The sequence below is a fragment of the Priapulus caudatus genome, unplaced genomic scaffold (assembly GCF_000485595.1).
Source record: "Priapulus caudatus unplaced genomic scaffold, Priapulus_caudatus-5.0.1 Scaffold1466, whole genome shotgun sequence".
NCBI classification, from domain to species: domain Eukaryota; kingdom Metazoa; phylum Priapulida; class Priapulimorpha; order Priapulimorphida; family Priapulidae; genus Priapulus; species Priapulus caudatus.
Genome location: NW_014578527.1, coordinates 18,657 through 35,938, shown reverse-complemented (window position 1 = coordinate 35,938; position 17,282 = coordinate 18,657). Strand labels below are relative to the sequence as shown.

Below are 17,282 nucleotides of genomic sequence, written 5' to 3'. Positions count from 1 at the left end.
TGCGAAATCGCCTGAAACAAGAATAAGGCATAACGCTACCGGTACGCGCGACGTGACCTGACTTCCCGCACCTTTTCTTGCGTATGGCAGCGGGAGGACGTAAGGCGTGATGGCAAATCCGGCCCCGCTGCGGATGCTATTTCGTACTCGGGGGAAGAGTGGGCGACCGATGAGCTGAGTGCAGACCGCGTTTCGAGCAGCGACAGCGAGGAGCGGAGGACGCGATGACAGAGAGGCCAGCTTCGCAGATTATAGAATCAGCTGCGCGGGCAGAGGCAGATAGACTGCCTGCCGACGCACGTGGAAGCGGACGAGGCGGCCTATCGGCCCGTCCAGCCAACGCGACCCGAGAGAAGGAGCAGCGCTTCAGCGCCACCGAGCCCGACGTCGATGGGCGATTCGGAGCCCGACGCCGATGAAAGCGGCATTAGCGGGAGAGAGTGAGAGTTCCGGGATGAGTCGCCGCGGGGGGCGATGCGTGGCGCGCCCGTGACGGCGGAGGCTGAGAGGGGAAAAGCGTAAACGTGCACACGACGAGGCGGTGAGCGTAGTTAGCTGAGGCTCCTCACCTCGGCGGCGTTCCGCGGACGAGAGTCACGGCGAAGCGAGAAAGAGAGCGGGACCAGCAGAGCAAGCAGCGTCTAACGAGCAGCTGGGTTCGATCATTATCCGTAACCAGTAGGTGCCTGGCCAGACGCTGCACACGGTCAGCTCGGCTGGTCGACGCAGGAGGGTTGGAAGCGCAACAACCGCTGAGCCTTCATCAAAAGGGGAAGTGCGTACCGACGAGCCGCCCCCGCCGGACCGGAGAGAAAACCGAAGGATGGGGGGGAGTCACCCGTCGCGAAGAGGGAGGATCGTGTGACGACCCGTCGACCATTGCGCGCTTTTGGACATCACCCGATCGCCTGAGGGCGATTCGACCGCCAGACACCGAACGGCTGGACGGAAGTCTAGGAAGTTGGGAAGCTCCTCGCCGCCGAGATTTGACGCGATCGAACGAACACCGCTCGGCCGAACAGGTGCCGCAGCCGAACAATTGGGCGTCCGCGTGCCCGTGGTTGGCCTGTCTAGTTACCCAACTAGCATGCGCAGGGACCACGCACTGGGAATATCACACGGCATTATCTGGGTGGCGGCGGTACAGTGCCTCCGTTCACGGAGTTGCACGTACACGTGTGGCCTGCCGGCGCTTGCCAATTACCGCGTTATGCGACGCGCACTTACGGCAGACCACACCGAAAAACCGCGGCGTTTTCACCAGCGACGAGGGAGAGAGAAGCAGCTGGCAGGTCGAGGACCCCGGCTTATGACAGAATACAGGACGTTGTCCCTGCAAGCGCGTCCTCACGCGGTAGGCACGCCGAACCTACTGCTGTCACAGGAAAGCGAGTGATCCGAGATTGGCGACCGAGTCGTCGCAGGGAGACCCGAAATGCAAAGCAGCGGGCGACTGCGATAGGAGAAGGGGAAGACTGGAGGGAGAGGCGCTACAGTGACAGGTCCCTGCGCCTTTGACCGACCGAACAACCGGTGAGTGGAAGCACGGGTCGGAATTTACAACAAATCCGCAAGGTCGTAATGCGTAAGCTAGCATGCGCCGCGCTCTCCAGCGGACAAGAGGTCGAGAATGCAGCAGCCGCTGTGGATAGCTGCGTAGATCGACGGAGGCCAACCGTAGTGGATCGGGGTTTTTAGCCGGTTCTGAGAACGTGGCCGCTGCGGAAGGTAGGGAGACGGGCCCCTCCGACCTCAGCGCACAGCCAGCAGGAGTGTCATGCGCATCGGCAGCCACGCTAGCCCGTGTTGCGCCGAGCGATCTGGCCGAACGACCAGCGACCGACGGGGCCGCCAATCAGTCCCACGGGCTTCGACCTGCTGTCCGGTGGATTCCCAACGTGGGACAGCTCCACGCGGCCGACGACGGGTTATCACTGCACCGGCGCCTAGCCGGACGTGCAACCATAGAGGCTGGACGACCCATGGCTCTGCGGCGAGGTGGGCCTTTGATCCGCAAACCGGAACTTTGTTCGGGTAGATGAGCGACGCAGAGCCTACGCCGGCGAGACAGGAGCAATGTGCGCCCGCGCATTGCCCCGCCTTCGCCGATCAAGCAGATGGGAGGTGGACGAAGAAGTGACTCGCCGCCGACTGAGTTTGAGGAGGTATGTGCACCGCTGCGACCTGGTGAGGACTCCGGCCGAACGACGGGGAGGATCATCGTCCACTCCGCCTATTTGCGTTAAATTTGGGGGTTGTTGGTGGCCGCGAGCGAACACGTATATTATATGTAATAGGGTATCATCAAAGTCGCGGACTCAGTATAGATAAGTACGCGCAATTGGTATGTCACACGCGTAGGATCAGTACGCCGTGCGGCGGGTCGCGAGTTAAGGTCGCGAACTGTGATTATCTGTTAGGCGAAGCGCGCAACAAGCATGAGCTTATTTGGTGTATTAAACGAAGTCGTTAGATGTCTCGATGCGCGACGTGCACTGCGCACGGAAGGGAAAGGTGCGCGTAGGACGCCCCTACTTTCGCTGAGGCCGAGGCCCGGGAATGTGACCGGCGCGGCCCAGAGTGAAATCGGAGACGCGGGAAATAGCGATTCGGGAAGTAAGAGATTCGGGATAGCCGTTCGCGAAGGTAATTAAGTACCGAACACCGAACACCGAAATCACCGACCACCGACATTACACGCGGCCGTAAGCGCAACAGCAATCACCGGGGTCCGCGCCATGTCGAGCGATCGATCCGACGTCGATCACGTGGCTTATGGTAGGCCCCTTCCACGGCTCCCGTGCGCGACCAGAGCGTACGTGTTAGGCCTCTCACCGCGCCGCCGGTGATAGCGCTACTGAGAGTGACGTCGAATGGGCAGCGCCCGCGAGGGGTATGATTAAAAGGCACTTCGCGCCTGACGATAAGCCAAGTTGGAAAGAGACAGCAGTTGGAAGGAGAGTTTGAGTTAGGAAACGGAGTTGACGAACTCAGGAGTTGAGTGAGCAGAGAGGGCGATAAGAGTGACAGTTGGGAGGGAGTAGAGGCCGTGCTCTCCCCCTGCCCCCTGTAGGGCATTTTATTCCACGAACCTACTGATGCGTCGCTATTTCGGAAGTTACGCGACTGTTACTTTCGTAACGTTGAACGATAAACTATCTCGTGTGGAAATATATATTCCTGGAATTCAACACCATGCGCCGAAACCGAGTGAGTTACGACCTCAGAAAAGCTCTTTGAGAAGCTGCTCCGTTCAGATTACCGGTGCGTTCTGAGTATGTATCTTACCCAATTCTTTCGTTCTGCCCCGCGGGACTCCGGTCAGCGCCCTCGCGTGTGTTGTATAAACATTATTACACTCTTAGCCCACACTTTTGCTGCGCGTTCATTTCTCCCACGTCTACCACGTAATCTGTACCGCCGAGAAGGGTACGCCCGTGCTAACCCGTACGATCCTCACAACCAATCTCATAAAGTCTTTACACAACGCCACGCGCCGTGGCGAGAGAAATCTTTCGCGGGCTGAAAGCGGTAACTACCAACGCAGCGACAATACCACCCGACGCAGAGGAGCACTACCGCAGTAGGATCGTTTTAAGTGGGCGATTCTACTTTGCGAGGCTGGCGCGCCACCTTTCGGCGGGCGAAACAGTCTGACACCGCAAAAGTTCGGGAGCGAAACATCTGACACGCCGAAAAGTTCGGGGAGCAATACAGAGCAAAACATCTGCCACCGAAAAGTTCGGCGAGCGAACTGCGCGCAGGGCTCGGCAGAGCAGAGGCCGAGGCCGTTACAATATATTGTTCTCTAAGCCTACCAATGGCTACGTTTCGACGTTCACCTACGAGTATTTTGCAGATGTATAGCATATGTTGTGTTGTCATGTCGCGATACATAGCCGTAGTAAAGCAAAATAAGGACGGGGGAACATAGAGCGGATGTAGGGAAGCTGCTCGCTTACCGTGATCGTATAAGTGGTTACGCGTGACTGTATATGTAACACCCTGTGCTAACGTCTATTCTAATCATATTATAAACAAGTTGTCAGTTGTGTAAGTTTATGTACCTTCTACGTCCTTACACACATATTCCATTCATACTACATGACGGGGGATACATGTACTTGGCAGCCAAAAATAGTGCATCCGTCTCAATTACTTCATTGTTGCACAGCAACGCTTCCCCCGACGACCTTTGACTTTGCGACGTTTGACGTTGCGACACAACGACGTTTGACCTTGCGTCATGAGCTTTACAGGATTGGCTGGAAGTAATGCATTACAACACATGTAAATAACATGAAATATCCATACTAAACATTTCACATCATCTATGAAATGTGACTTTGTCCCAATGCATTGAAATGCACTGAAAACTGTAAAAGTCGCACACTCAGCTATTATGTAGGTAAGACCTGCCCATACATTGCCTTTATTAGCAGTGGCTGAAATGAATTGTACGAATTTATTGACATCACTTTTTATAAGTTTATTGTTCATTACAATGTGTTTATGTTCATTCTACTTATTTACTATGTATATATATATATATATATAGTACCTATGTACACTGCAGTTGCTTATTATAGCAGTGGTTTGACTGTTCATTTAATGCATTATGTGCTGTTTAAATGTTTGCAAGTGATTTAGGTAGAAGCACCGTCACGCGTATATGTAACTGCAGATGTTATGATGGAGTGGTGTTCAGTAACATATTGCAATTATTATGCATGCTTACAAACGATTAGAATTAATGATGTTCAGGGCAATTTACATTATTTACCTTTAAAAAATGTATACATGATTTGTTAACGTCATGATTTTATTGTTTCTCGTCGTTTCATATATCGTGTATTAAAGTTATGACGAGTAGATAATAGACGATGCTGTATTAAGTAATAGCGAATTTATTCATATGCAAGTGAATTGTCTTTGCTATACTTCAGTATTGCTATTTATTTGACTCCTGCAATTATCGTACACTACATTGTTTATTGAGCTTCAATTACTATAATAAGAAATAATGATGAAATTGACTTAAGACAATAAATTTGTTCTTAATGAATTTGGATGAAGAGGGCAAAAGGCTATTTTGATACAGAAAACATTGAAACCAACAACAATAATTGTAAGAAAGTATGGCAGAGTGTAAAAAGTATGCGTATGAACAATAAACGAAATAATAACTGTGGTCAGGTAGCTTTGACAATAGGCGACAATATCTTTTCAAAACTGAAGGGTAGCAGATACCTTTAATACTTTCTTTACGAACGTCGCCTGAACCGTAGTGGAGAAATTTGGCATAAAGTGTGGCATTTAAAATGAGACATAAGCTAGTAATGACTATACACACAGAGGAGTACTAAGAAAGAATTCCCAATTTTGCCCTGTAAGCAAAGAAAAGGTGTTAAAGTTACCTAAGAACATAAACCCAGATAACGCTAGAGGGTTAGATAACATACGAGGTAAATTTATAAAAGATGGGTGTGAGATTATTGGCTGGGGGTGGGGCCTGAGGGATGCATTTTAGGTGCGTTGGTATTTTTAATATATGTAAACGATATGGCACACGCTGTAAAAACAAAGCTTTTATTGTATGCTGATGACTCGGCGCTGTTAGTATCAACAACTGACATTCAGGTTGTCCAGCAAAAATGAAGCTTGCAAATGCAATTGGTTACACAATGTATGACTGCACGTACGGAAGACAGAAACGATTGTGTTTCGATGGGAAAATGAAATCAGTGGACTTACAAACCTTGATGTCACATGCAATGGATCATATATTCAAAGTAAGACTGCAGTAAAATACTTACGAGTACACTTACAAGAGAATTTCAGTGGTGAAATGACAGGAAGAAAAGTTGTGAAAAACGTCAAGAATAGACTAAAATGTATTTAGAGAAAAGGTCAATATTTAAATAAATAATGTAAAAAATGACTAGTTACTGCCTTCATTAATTGTCATATTGATTATGCGTGTAGTGTTTGAATGAAAACAAGTCCAGTTGAGAGTAGTACAACTGAAGGTAAACGATGTTTTAAAAATCTTTGATAATCTCAGTGGCAAATACATGACTGAGGGATTTAGATTAACCTCGGAAATTCAGCGCTTCAAAACTAGCGCTGGGGAACTGTGAACAAGAACATTCTGTAATGACTATAATAATGATGTTTACTATTTAAATGTTGTGTGACCGATGAAAAGTAATCTTTGCTGCTTTTGACTCCTTACATGTAATAACCTTAGAGTTGTACGCACTAGAATACAGTGGCATGATATATCGATGGATGGAATATCGATGGATATCGATGAAATATGCGAACGTATATCCCGATGGGAATATGCAGAAATAAAATGAATGAATGGGAGGGATGATGCGGAATGCTGGTGGTAGCAGGAGAATTATGACGGAATGATTTCAATTCCTACTATACCGATGAAATTATAGTGCGAATGCACAAAAGATAAACGCATAAAGACGCGTAAGAAGTGAGTAAAGATGATTTCACATTGTAATCTATATTTGAGTACACAGTCTATAGTTCTACATTGAAATGTTGAGTAAAAATCAGCGCACATTCGAAAATGCAGAAAAGCATACGCGCGCATGTGCGGTAGACGAGTTCCATACTATTTCAATGTGTAAGGCTCACATAACACTCATGCAGAGTAAATCTGTCCGTTTCGTTAGCTTTCCTGCAAAGGAAATGTCGTCAATAAAAAAGCGTCTGAAATGCCACCGCACTGGTCCATTTCAGCGACTTTCTTATGATATCATTCCACACTATACTACTACTAGTACTAGTATTATTTCCGCTGAGAAATGTTGCAACGCTTACACATGTGTGCTGTATGAAAGTTGTTTTGTTTTTCGACATGCAGAAATACATCGCGATTTTGTATAGTACAGAGTTACGTTAAAGGATACAGATCATGTCGTGGACGGACAGGACAGTAATAAACATCATGCTATCCTATGCTATCGTTCAACCGCAATGGCAACTGTGAAGAACAACATTGTGTAATAACTATAATATTAATAATGATGTTTACTATTTAAATGTTGTCTCACCGATGAAAAGTAATCTTTGCTGCTTTTGACTCCTTACATCTAATAACGTTACAGTTGTACGCACTACAATACACTGGCATGATATATCGATGGATGGAATATCGATGGATATCGATGAAATATGCGAACCTATATCCACATGCGAATATGCAGAAATGCAGTCTATTCTGCTATATATATATATATGCTGTAACTATGAGGTCATCATCGCAAAGATCAGAAGGTCAGATCAGCCTCTTAAGAGCTAGACTGGTAGCAACGTTCACTCCGGCAAGTATCCTTGGCTACACTGAAGTTAGTTAGTGTAGCGTGTGGAACTGTCCACCGAGTACCAGTCTAGCTTAGCCGGCCCAGCCGTCTCCAGAAAAACTGCTGAAAAATGGTATGTACATAGCCTCGTTGCGCCCATCTATCGCACGCCATATCTTCTAGAATAATGTTGGGGCATCAAACACAAAAAATTGCAACTCGCTTTTCTACAGGAAAACGAAGTGCGCCGAGCAGCGAAGCAACAATTACGAGCATTTCTAGGAAATGTCTCGCTACGTGCGTAGTCAAAAACCTTGTGGAATCGCCACAACTGCTGAATTGAGCAATTATCCAGCAATGTTCCTCTATAGTGTACCTGTTAAGATTTACTCCAATCCAATGCAGCGTAGTTGTGTTAGTGTGCCGCTACGCAGCGTTTTTCGCGCTTCGCGCGAGATCCGGGCTGCCAATTGTCTAGAGCAGGTAAATCAGGCAATGCCTCCTTCAGAAGGATCTGCTATGTATCACGTCCTTTGAAAACGACAGACAACACTGTATACGTCATGTTTGACTTGCTCTCCTATACTCCAGTAGCGAGCATGGCAAGTACACAATTCTTACTCCTTTGACGCTTTCGATGACTCAGCCGTCGTCGCGTCGTCTTACCGTTTCCCTCATCGCAATATAAGGATCATCACCCGGCGTGACGTCACGGAAACGACGGCGTGACGTCACGGAAACGACGGCGTGACGTCGTTGCGAATTATTCCGATTTACAATTCTTGGCTTTAATCCTTATCATCTCATTCTTCACTGCTTTGAACAGCGCGCTTTCGGAGTATAATTGACTAACGACGACCTGGAAAAATCAAATCATGGCGATGTTTTTACTGTGGAGGGGAAGAGGGGAGCGGAGGGGAAGGAAAGGAGAGGAGGGGAGCGGAGGGGAGGGAAAGGGGAGGGACGAGGGTTAAGCCACTCGCACACGCTGATCAATCTTCCCCACGTGGAAGAAAATATCAAACACGTGTTTGATTATTTTCTTTCCACGTGTGGAAGATTGTAAACAGCCGTGCGCGAGTGGCTGTTTAAAGCTCGCATAGAGGCATGTCAAGAACTATCGATCAAACGTCGTTTGTGAACGTCTCTTCAAACGACGCTCGTGTCCAAGCGAACAATCGCAAGAACAATTGCCGAATTGCAGTGTGGAAATTTACACAAGGTTATTAGGTCGGCTGTATGTTGATGCTTAGCAAGCATAGCGTGTTGCGAAGGCATGGGAAGAGGACCGCTAGCGGGGCGGCGGGGAAAGAGAAGGACAAGATAAAGGAAAGGAGGGCAGCAGACTAGATGAAGGAGACCGCGAGGTTAGCCAGAGAGAGGACAGCGGTACGCCAGAAAAGAGAGTGCAGGAGGTAAAGAAAATCAGAACGAGCGGAAGTAGAAAGGAATTGGTCATGAGTGAGAAAACCGGCGAAGAAGGCGACGAGGGAATATTTAGAGAAGCTGTGAATGGAGGAGTAAAAAATGCAGGCGCAGATTAGAACGAAGCAGAGAGTAGTTTGGAGAAGGGATGAGGAAGCAGAGGCACAGGGGGCAGAAATATAGAGCGAAGGACTCAGTGGAGCAGAGAAAAGGAAGAAGGCAGCGAGACGGCGCATTGAAACAAAAGAATCTGAAGATGAGAAGAGAAGGAAGCCAGAGAAGAGAGCGCGAAGAGGCGAGGAAGAAAAGGATGGCGGAAACTACGAAGCGTGACCCTAACAGGCTAACACATGTGACACGTACAAAGAAGTGTGCATTCAGGTAGCCAGCGGCTGCGAGACTGCAGGCCGACTCTTAGCGGATGGCGCTGCCGAACATAGCGTCTCCGCCGTCGGACAGCCCGCACTCACATTCCTCTGTGACGTTCATTGTTGGTTGACACGAATCCCGGCGTCACACAACTGCCGAATATCGAACGACAATGTGATTATTATGGTAGTTGATACGGTAATTAATGTAGTAATAATAGGGTTACGTATCATTTAATGCGTGTAAGGTTAACGCAGAGAAAAGTCGGGCTCCGCTTGTGACGCAGCGGCGGAGGGGCTCGAGTAATGATCCCTCACGCCTCTTTCTTTGGCCAGCGCATCAATATATTCCCAAGATCAGTAAACCACATGACTGATATTAGGGCATTGCGACGTTATCCCCGCAATTCATACACGTGTCTTGCAGAGAGCGAAAAAGTGAGAGAGAGGTGAGGAAAAAGACAGAGAGAAGTGGGAGGGAGAAGGATAAAGAGAGAAATGAGGCGACGACGTGAGTGACAGAAGTCAGAAAGCTGGAGAAAGAAAGCGTGCGTGAGACATACAGAATAAAAAGAGAAAGAGAGAGAGAGAGAGAGCGAGATACAGAGATCGAGACAGACAGACAGATAGAGAGAGAAGCCCAGTCACCGACGACCACCTACTCACCTGGAACTGCGACGCCCTTCTCTTCGTTTCCTGTTCCAGTATTCGCAGAGAGAACACACGAACGCCTTGGTGCGCTATATGTCGCCATAAACGGTATAGGGACAACGCCGACCACGGATGCGCGATGTTGATGACGAGGCTCGCTTGCGCTCAACCATCTGTCAAAGAAGAGCAAACGAATCGTTGCCAGTCTACCGCGAGCGTTTCCCCAGAGAGTCACGCTCGCAGTGGCAACAGTGCACTCAGATCACGCGCACGCACGCGCACGCACGTACGCACGCACACACTCACATGCACGCACGCACGCACATTGTTATTGACTATGGATACAAATGGATTACAGCTAGGAACCAATTCTGTAATCCAGCTGAGTGTGGCACTGGTAGGCCTACGGGGCCCAAGGATATAAGAGCTGTCCCCATAATTGCACATTTGCACATGTCGCACATGCGAAAATGAATTGTGGTCAGCGCTTATAGCCATGAACTGCTGGCCTACAACAATCACCCTCTGTAACAATAACATGAAGACCAGCTATATCCATGAACTGCTGGCCTACAACAATCACCCTCTGTAACAATAACATGAAGACCAGCGTTATATCCATGAACCGGCCTACAACAATCACCCTCTGCAACAATACATGAAGACAGCTTATATCCATGAAACTGCTGGCCTACAACAATCACCCTCTGTAACAATAACATGAAGACCAGCTTCTATCCATGAACTGTGGCCTACAACAATCATACCTCTGTAACAATAACATGAAGACCAGCTATAGCCATGAACTGCTGGCCTACAACAATCACCCTTTGTAACAATAACATGAAGACCAGCTTATATCATGAACTGCTGGGCCTACAACAATACACCTCTGTAGCAATAAACATGAGACCAGCTTCTATCCATGAACGCTGGCCTACAAACAATCACTCTGTAACAATAACATGAAGACAGCTTATATCATGAACTGTGGCCTACAACATCACCTCTGAACAATAACATGAAGACCAGCTTATATCCATAAACTGCTGGCCTACAACAATCACCCTCTGTAACAATAACATGAAGACCAGCTTATTAGCCATAACTGCTGACCATACAAACAATCACCCTCTGTAACAATAACATGAAGACGCAGCTTATATCCATAACATGCTGGCCTACAAACAATCACCCTCTGTAACAATAACATGAAGACCAGCTTCTATCCATGAAATGGCTGGCCTTACAACATCACCCTCTGTAACAATAACATGAAGACAGCTTATAGCCATGAACTGCTGACCTACAACAATCACCCTCTGTAACAATAACATGAAGACAGACTTATATCCAGAGTGTGGGCGGGTGGCACCGGTCACCACGGTTCCCAGCTAAGTAGATGTGAGGTAGCTCACTGGCAACCACGGCAGGGTATGGTTAATGCTTCGTATTTGTGATTGTATAATTATTTGTGAGGTCCCGGTGTCATTTTAGTGTGCGTTTTAGTAGTGTTTTGCCTGCTCACCAATTGTTGTTGTGGATAGTCGAGTACTTACATGGAGGCAGCCATGTTGGATGGGTTAGCCACCCCCTCTAGTGGCGGAATGTATTTCCTCTTGCGCGGGAGAAATAAACAGTAGACTCGGTGTGTGAAACGGGAGTGACACGGTTGTGTTTTGTCCCGGGAGTTGGCTGAAGTCACAATAGAGTTTTGTGGGCGTTTAGAGAGGTAGCACTCGAGTTTGTCTCGGGCGTCTAGTGAGATAATACTCGAGTTCATGGCGGGAGTCGAGTGAGGTAGGCCCCGCATAGCTAGTCCACTCTGTATGAGCATATAGAGTGGAGAGGCCGGCTGAGTTGTGTGCAGAGACTGGGAGTATGGTGACGACAGCTAGCGTACGTTACTGGTACAGTAACATACGGTTCACCAGTGTTCGACGTGGCTTGTGGGTGAGACCCACAGAGGGTTCAAGGATAGAGAACATGGGCCACAGTTAAGAGCTACGCATTGGTTGAGTAGGCAGTTTGTATTGTCCTGTTGAATGTCGTTGTGGGGCGAGTAAATAATACAGTGAGTAGAGTATTAAATGGACTCTGAAGTAGAGAGAGAGAGGGGAGTGCCGACGCTTCACGTGCAGGATAGAAACTGGCCTATGCTCATAATGCTGTGAGCAGCCGTGCAGTAGAGAGCCTGCCGTTATTTAGCCCTTGTCTGGCTACGCCTATATCTGTATAGCCTTTGTTTATACACCGGGTTGACATTTATTATAAGACGTAACCGTTAACGTAAGGCCAGCCGAGCGGGGTGGGGTGCCCCGTTGTCACGTTTGTGGTGTGGCATTGTCGACTAACCACGCTATCGCACCGGAGCCGGAACGAACGCCGGGTTGGGTACTACGGAGTGAGCGCAGTAGCATAGTGAGGCGCTCTGGTGGCTAGCTGAGTCCGGGTGGCGACGATCACGGCCATGTCAACGCATCCGGACATACCATAGGTGAGTGTTCTTACCTAAGGTTATTGCTAGTCACTACGTGTCGACGGGTGGCGCCCTCGGGTGGCGCAGGAAAGACATAAAAACGCTACACCATAAACTGCTGGCCTACAAAATCACCTCTGTGACAATAACATGAAGATCAGTTTATATCCATGAACTGCTGGCTAACAACATCACCCCTCTGTAGCAATAACATAAAGACCAGCTTATATCCATGAACTGCTGGCCTACAACAATCACCCTCTGTACAATAACACGAAGACCAGCTTTATATCCATGAACTGCTGGCCTACAACAATCACCTCTGTAACAATAACATGAAGACCAGCTTATAGCCATGAACTGCTGGCCTACAACAATCACCCTCTGTAACAATAACATGAAGACCAGCTTATATCCATGAACTGCTGGCCTACAACAATCACCCTCTGTAACAATAACATGAAGACCAGCTTATATCCATGACTGCTGGCCTACAACAATCACCCTCTGTAACAATAACATGAAGACCAGCTTATAGCCATGAACTGCTGGCCTACAACAATCACCCTCTGTAACAATAACATGAAGACCAGCTTTATCCATGAACTGCTGGACCTTACAACAATCACCCTCTGTAAACAATAACATGAGACCAGCTTATATTCATGAACTGCTGGCCTACAACAATACCTCCTGTAAACAATAACATGAAGACCAGCATATTAATCCATGAACTGCTGGCCTTCAACAATCACCCTCTGTAACAATAACATGAAGACCAGCTTATATCCATGAACTGCTGGCTACAAAACACACCTCTGTAACAATAACATGAAGACCAGCTTATATCCATGAACTGCTGGCCTACAACAATCACCCTCTGTAACAATAACATGAAGACCAGGTTTGACTGGACAGGTCTTGCATACATATCATACAGTTTATATATTATAGATATATTATAGATATATTATATAGATATAGATTACATGATTATCAACTGGCTGTCGTTATGCATCTAGCATGCCTCTTCATGAATAAACACGAAATGTATTTACTACCAAAATCTTAATGTTAATATATCTACTTTCTACTTCTATTCTTTTATTGGCCACCATCAACATGCTAATGATTTAGCCAACGCGGAATCTATTTCTTTTCGCTATTACATGTGACAGTAACGCTGAGAGGCGTCTATGTCCCTCAGGGTACGTGCCGCGAGACGCGTACCCTGGGTACGCGTCGGATATACCGGAACGTACCCTTGGTACCAGAGCTCCATATAAATTCAAAACGTGAATTGTATACTTCTGCTGTACTATCTAATATGCCGGACCGTACCTCGCCTACTCCACTAACGAGTCTAGGGAGTCGCCTACGCCTACTCCCTAACCCTAACCCTAACCATATCAGATAGTTAACAGGGTGCGTTCCGGTATACCGGACCGTACCCAGGGTACGTTCCGGCAGTACCCTGGGGGACATAGACCCTATGAGCGACAGTAAATGTAGTTCAGATGCTCATCTGAAACACACAATTTCACCACATGCACACCGCAGACATTACTGTCCACAAATTCGCAGAGTTCACTCCATATCTTTTTGTCACTCTATCTTTATGTGAGTTTGTGTACAGTCACGGCAGAGTGGTATGCATGCGACTACACTACACTGTATAGTGTATATTATCAAGAGCTAATAATACTCTTATTTGGTATTATGTATAATATAGCTCATTGACTGTGACTACGGGAATCCTTGAATCTACACTACACAGTATTGTGACGACAGTTTCTAGCCAAATAAATACAAAATAAATACTATTACTAATAGTATTTATTTTGTTAATTGAATAATGATTATTTGTTAATTTAATAGTATTAGTATTAATTACGTTTTACGATTAGTAGACCTATATTATATACCTGACTCATCATACTAATCTTCACTCTCCTGTCTGCACGTGGCAATTCAATTCAATTCAATTCAATTTAAAAATGTTTATTTACGTATTACAATATACATACATAATATAACTGGTTATATTCGTTTCAGAATTGCGTAGGAGGGCGAGTTGACTGTGAAGTCTTCGAGTCAGCCACTCCTTAAATGTGATATTATTACATATATGATGGCTATTATATAGATACATGAGTTTAACATAATTAAAGATACATAATGAAAGATACATGATGATTACGCAAAGGAGAACAGGTATGCTCAGTCAAATAGATTAGCATAACAAAACTTAATTTCAACAAACAATAACTCAAGAGCATCAACAAATAATAAGTAAATAAATAAACTAACTGGTATGCAGCATCACAATTTAAACGTACACAAGATCAACAAATGTTGAATGTTATGAAGAGGTATGACATATAAACTTAATTGCACTTAAAAACCCAAAGAACAATGTGATCATATGATCTAATTCTTTAAACAATAAACTTAACTAACTAGATACAAGTGGCATTAAGATCTAGGTAACTAAGTCATTTCCATTGCTGTCCTCATCATGAAAAACATGGTTTATGACATTCATTCATTCACATTCTGGCATTGACATCTCGACTTCGAAGAGCATCAGCAATCATGAAAATGTGGTTGCCGTAGAGGCGTAGACGCTAGAAGCTTCGTCGCAAACATTTACAACATCCTGTCGCCACCTGTCGGAGCTATATAACGTTATTGTAGTGCGTGATAATATATGCCAACAGATATATGCATGTGATGTAAATGCTGACGCTCTATCAACGCCAGTAGCGAAATGGAAAGCCAGCAGCTAGCGTAGATAAATCTTCCCCTCTCTCCCCTCCCCCCGTTATCCCAGCCCTCCTCTCCTCTACCTTCTCTTCCATTCTCCTTTCACCACCTCAAATCTCTAACTCTGTCTTCCATTCTCCTCCCCTCCCCCTCTCCTCCCCTTCCCCTTCCCCTCCCCTCCCCCACCCTCCACCCTCTCTCACCTGCGGCAGAACGATGTACGTCATAGCAACGCAGGACATCATGTTCACGTTGAGCATGCGCAGATGCAAGTCTCTCTCCATGTCCAGGAATTCGGACATCCTCGCGTAGCCCATGCCGACGTTGTTCACCAGCACGCCGATCTCTAGTCCCGCCAACTCTCGCTCGACGTCATCGTAGATCTCCCGTCCGCCGCTGTAGTCGACGACGACCGTCTTCACCTGCACGTTGCTGCGCATGCGCACCTCGCTCTCGGTCGCCTTCAGCTTCTCCGGCGAGCGACCGATGAGCACGATGTTAAGGCCTTGCTCGGCCAACTGTAGAGCGTACTGCTTGCCTATACCGTCCGTCGCCCCTGCAGAGAACCCCGGCAGAGATATAGAGGCGGGGAGGGCGGGGTTTGAGGGAGGGTGGGGAGGGAGGCAGGTTTAGAAAAGGGTAAGATAGAAAGGTGGGGAGTAGAGGAGGTGGGGAGGGCGAGGGTGAGGGACGCGCGGCGGAGGAGAGACGGACCAGCGTTGTAGGATATTATTATGTATATATAATCTATATAGTATATATATACGCTAGTGATAGCACCAAAACGGGGATTCACACAGAATATATGTAGTAAAATATCTATGCTCTAAAGTTGCATAGATCATCTTTGTTCAAAATTCTTTGTCTTCGTTCACTATTTTCTTTCATACTGTTTGATTCTCTTTATGTTGAAGCATTCACAAGTTGTATGCACAAGACCTCTCCACTCTGTCTGTTGTCTACAACATTCCTCCACTGATCAAGAACATTACCACACTCAGAGCACCTTTGCAGGTATTCTATTCTTAATTTAGGGGCAACCAGCAGATAGGATCCATTTGGCTAGCTGCCTGGTTATGGAGTCCCTTTGCTGTCTGTCGACTTATCCCATTCTAACAAAGCGGTGGCCAAAACAACGCAGACGACTTCTGAGACTAGCTTTCAACTCGATGTCGTTCAAACCCGCTCCTGTTAGCAGGACCTCCTCCGTGACCAATCGTAATGATCCTCATTTAAATGATATTTAATATGCATGATTACGCGCTAGGTGCGGTCTGTCTAGTATGTTCTCAGTTGTCGAAATAAGATGACTCGTAAGCAAGAGTTCCAGGTTTCATAGCCGTACATCAGAAGTGGAATAAGACACATGGGTTTTGTAGACTTTGAGCTTAGTGTTTTATTGTGAGGTCACGTGAGTTAACACGCTTTGACGTAGCGACCCAAAGGCACGCATGATGTTGCTTGGATACGAGCTGCAAGGTTCCTCTATATACGAGCAGCTATTGCTTAACGTAGCTGCAAGGTATTTGAAGCGGTGACGTTCGCCTACTTCGTGGTCAGCTATGAAGCAACTCAGCTTCAGTACAATGGACAGTGGTCCTGCTTCTGCAGTGTTAATACCGCATGCTTCTTAGAACGGTCCGTTGTGAGCTGGAGTAACATCTGTAGTCCCGAAGTGCAGCTGAATATGGCTATATTCGTCTGCATAATTGAGCCTCCCTGAGATTACTCGTACTTGAACTGTGTCTTTGACTTCAGTCTTCAAAGATCAATCAGGTCTCAAGAGTATTCTGCATAGGGCCCGCGACTTGTTCCTATGTGTGTTTGAGAAGATTTATCTGCTCTTGGTTCTGAGATTGGATTCATCGAAGGACGCAATAATTGGGATGTTCCTCTAGTCATCCCAAGATGCTTAAATCAAGCATCCATTGGTTGATCAGAAGATCACTGAAAAGCTTCTAACCCATCTGTTTGATGCGATTGGTGAAGTCAAGAGCTCCCATCATTTTTTGAATCTTACACAGGATGGGAGCTTTTCAGTGTTTGCCTGACCGTAGACAGCATTGAAGTGCCATAAATTCTTTGATGGTTATTTTCTTTCTGTTGAAAAATCTCTGCTCTCACTTTTCTAACCATCAAGTTCTCTTTTTCTTTTACGTTTATGAAGAGTCCAGCTCATAGTTTAGCTTTCTGAATACGCACTCTAAGAGCATTCGTGTTCAGTTCTTTGTTTTGAAGGCAGCTCTCTGATTTCTAATCCTGTTCGGT

General features: G+C 46.6%; 1 protein-coding gene across 1 annotated transcript in view; it reads right to left on the bottom strand.

Moving 5' to 3' along the window:
* The window catches only part of LOC106816725 (very-long-chain 3-oxoacyl-CoA reductase-like), a 29,195-nt gene extending 12,175 nt beyond the window's left edge, over positions 1–17,020 (bottom strand). Inside the window, exons 1-2 of the mRNA XM_014821342.1 lie at positions 16,978–17,020; positions 15,218–15,570 (exon numbers count right to left, since the gene is read on the bottom strand). Coding sequence (XP_014676828.1) covers positions 15,218–15,570; positions 16,978–17,020 — 396 coding nt within the window. The remainder of the gene's footprint in view (positions 1–15,217; positions 15,571–16,977) is intronic.
* Positions 17,021–17,282: the final 262 nt, after the last annotated feature.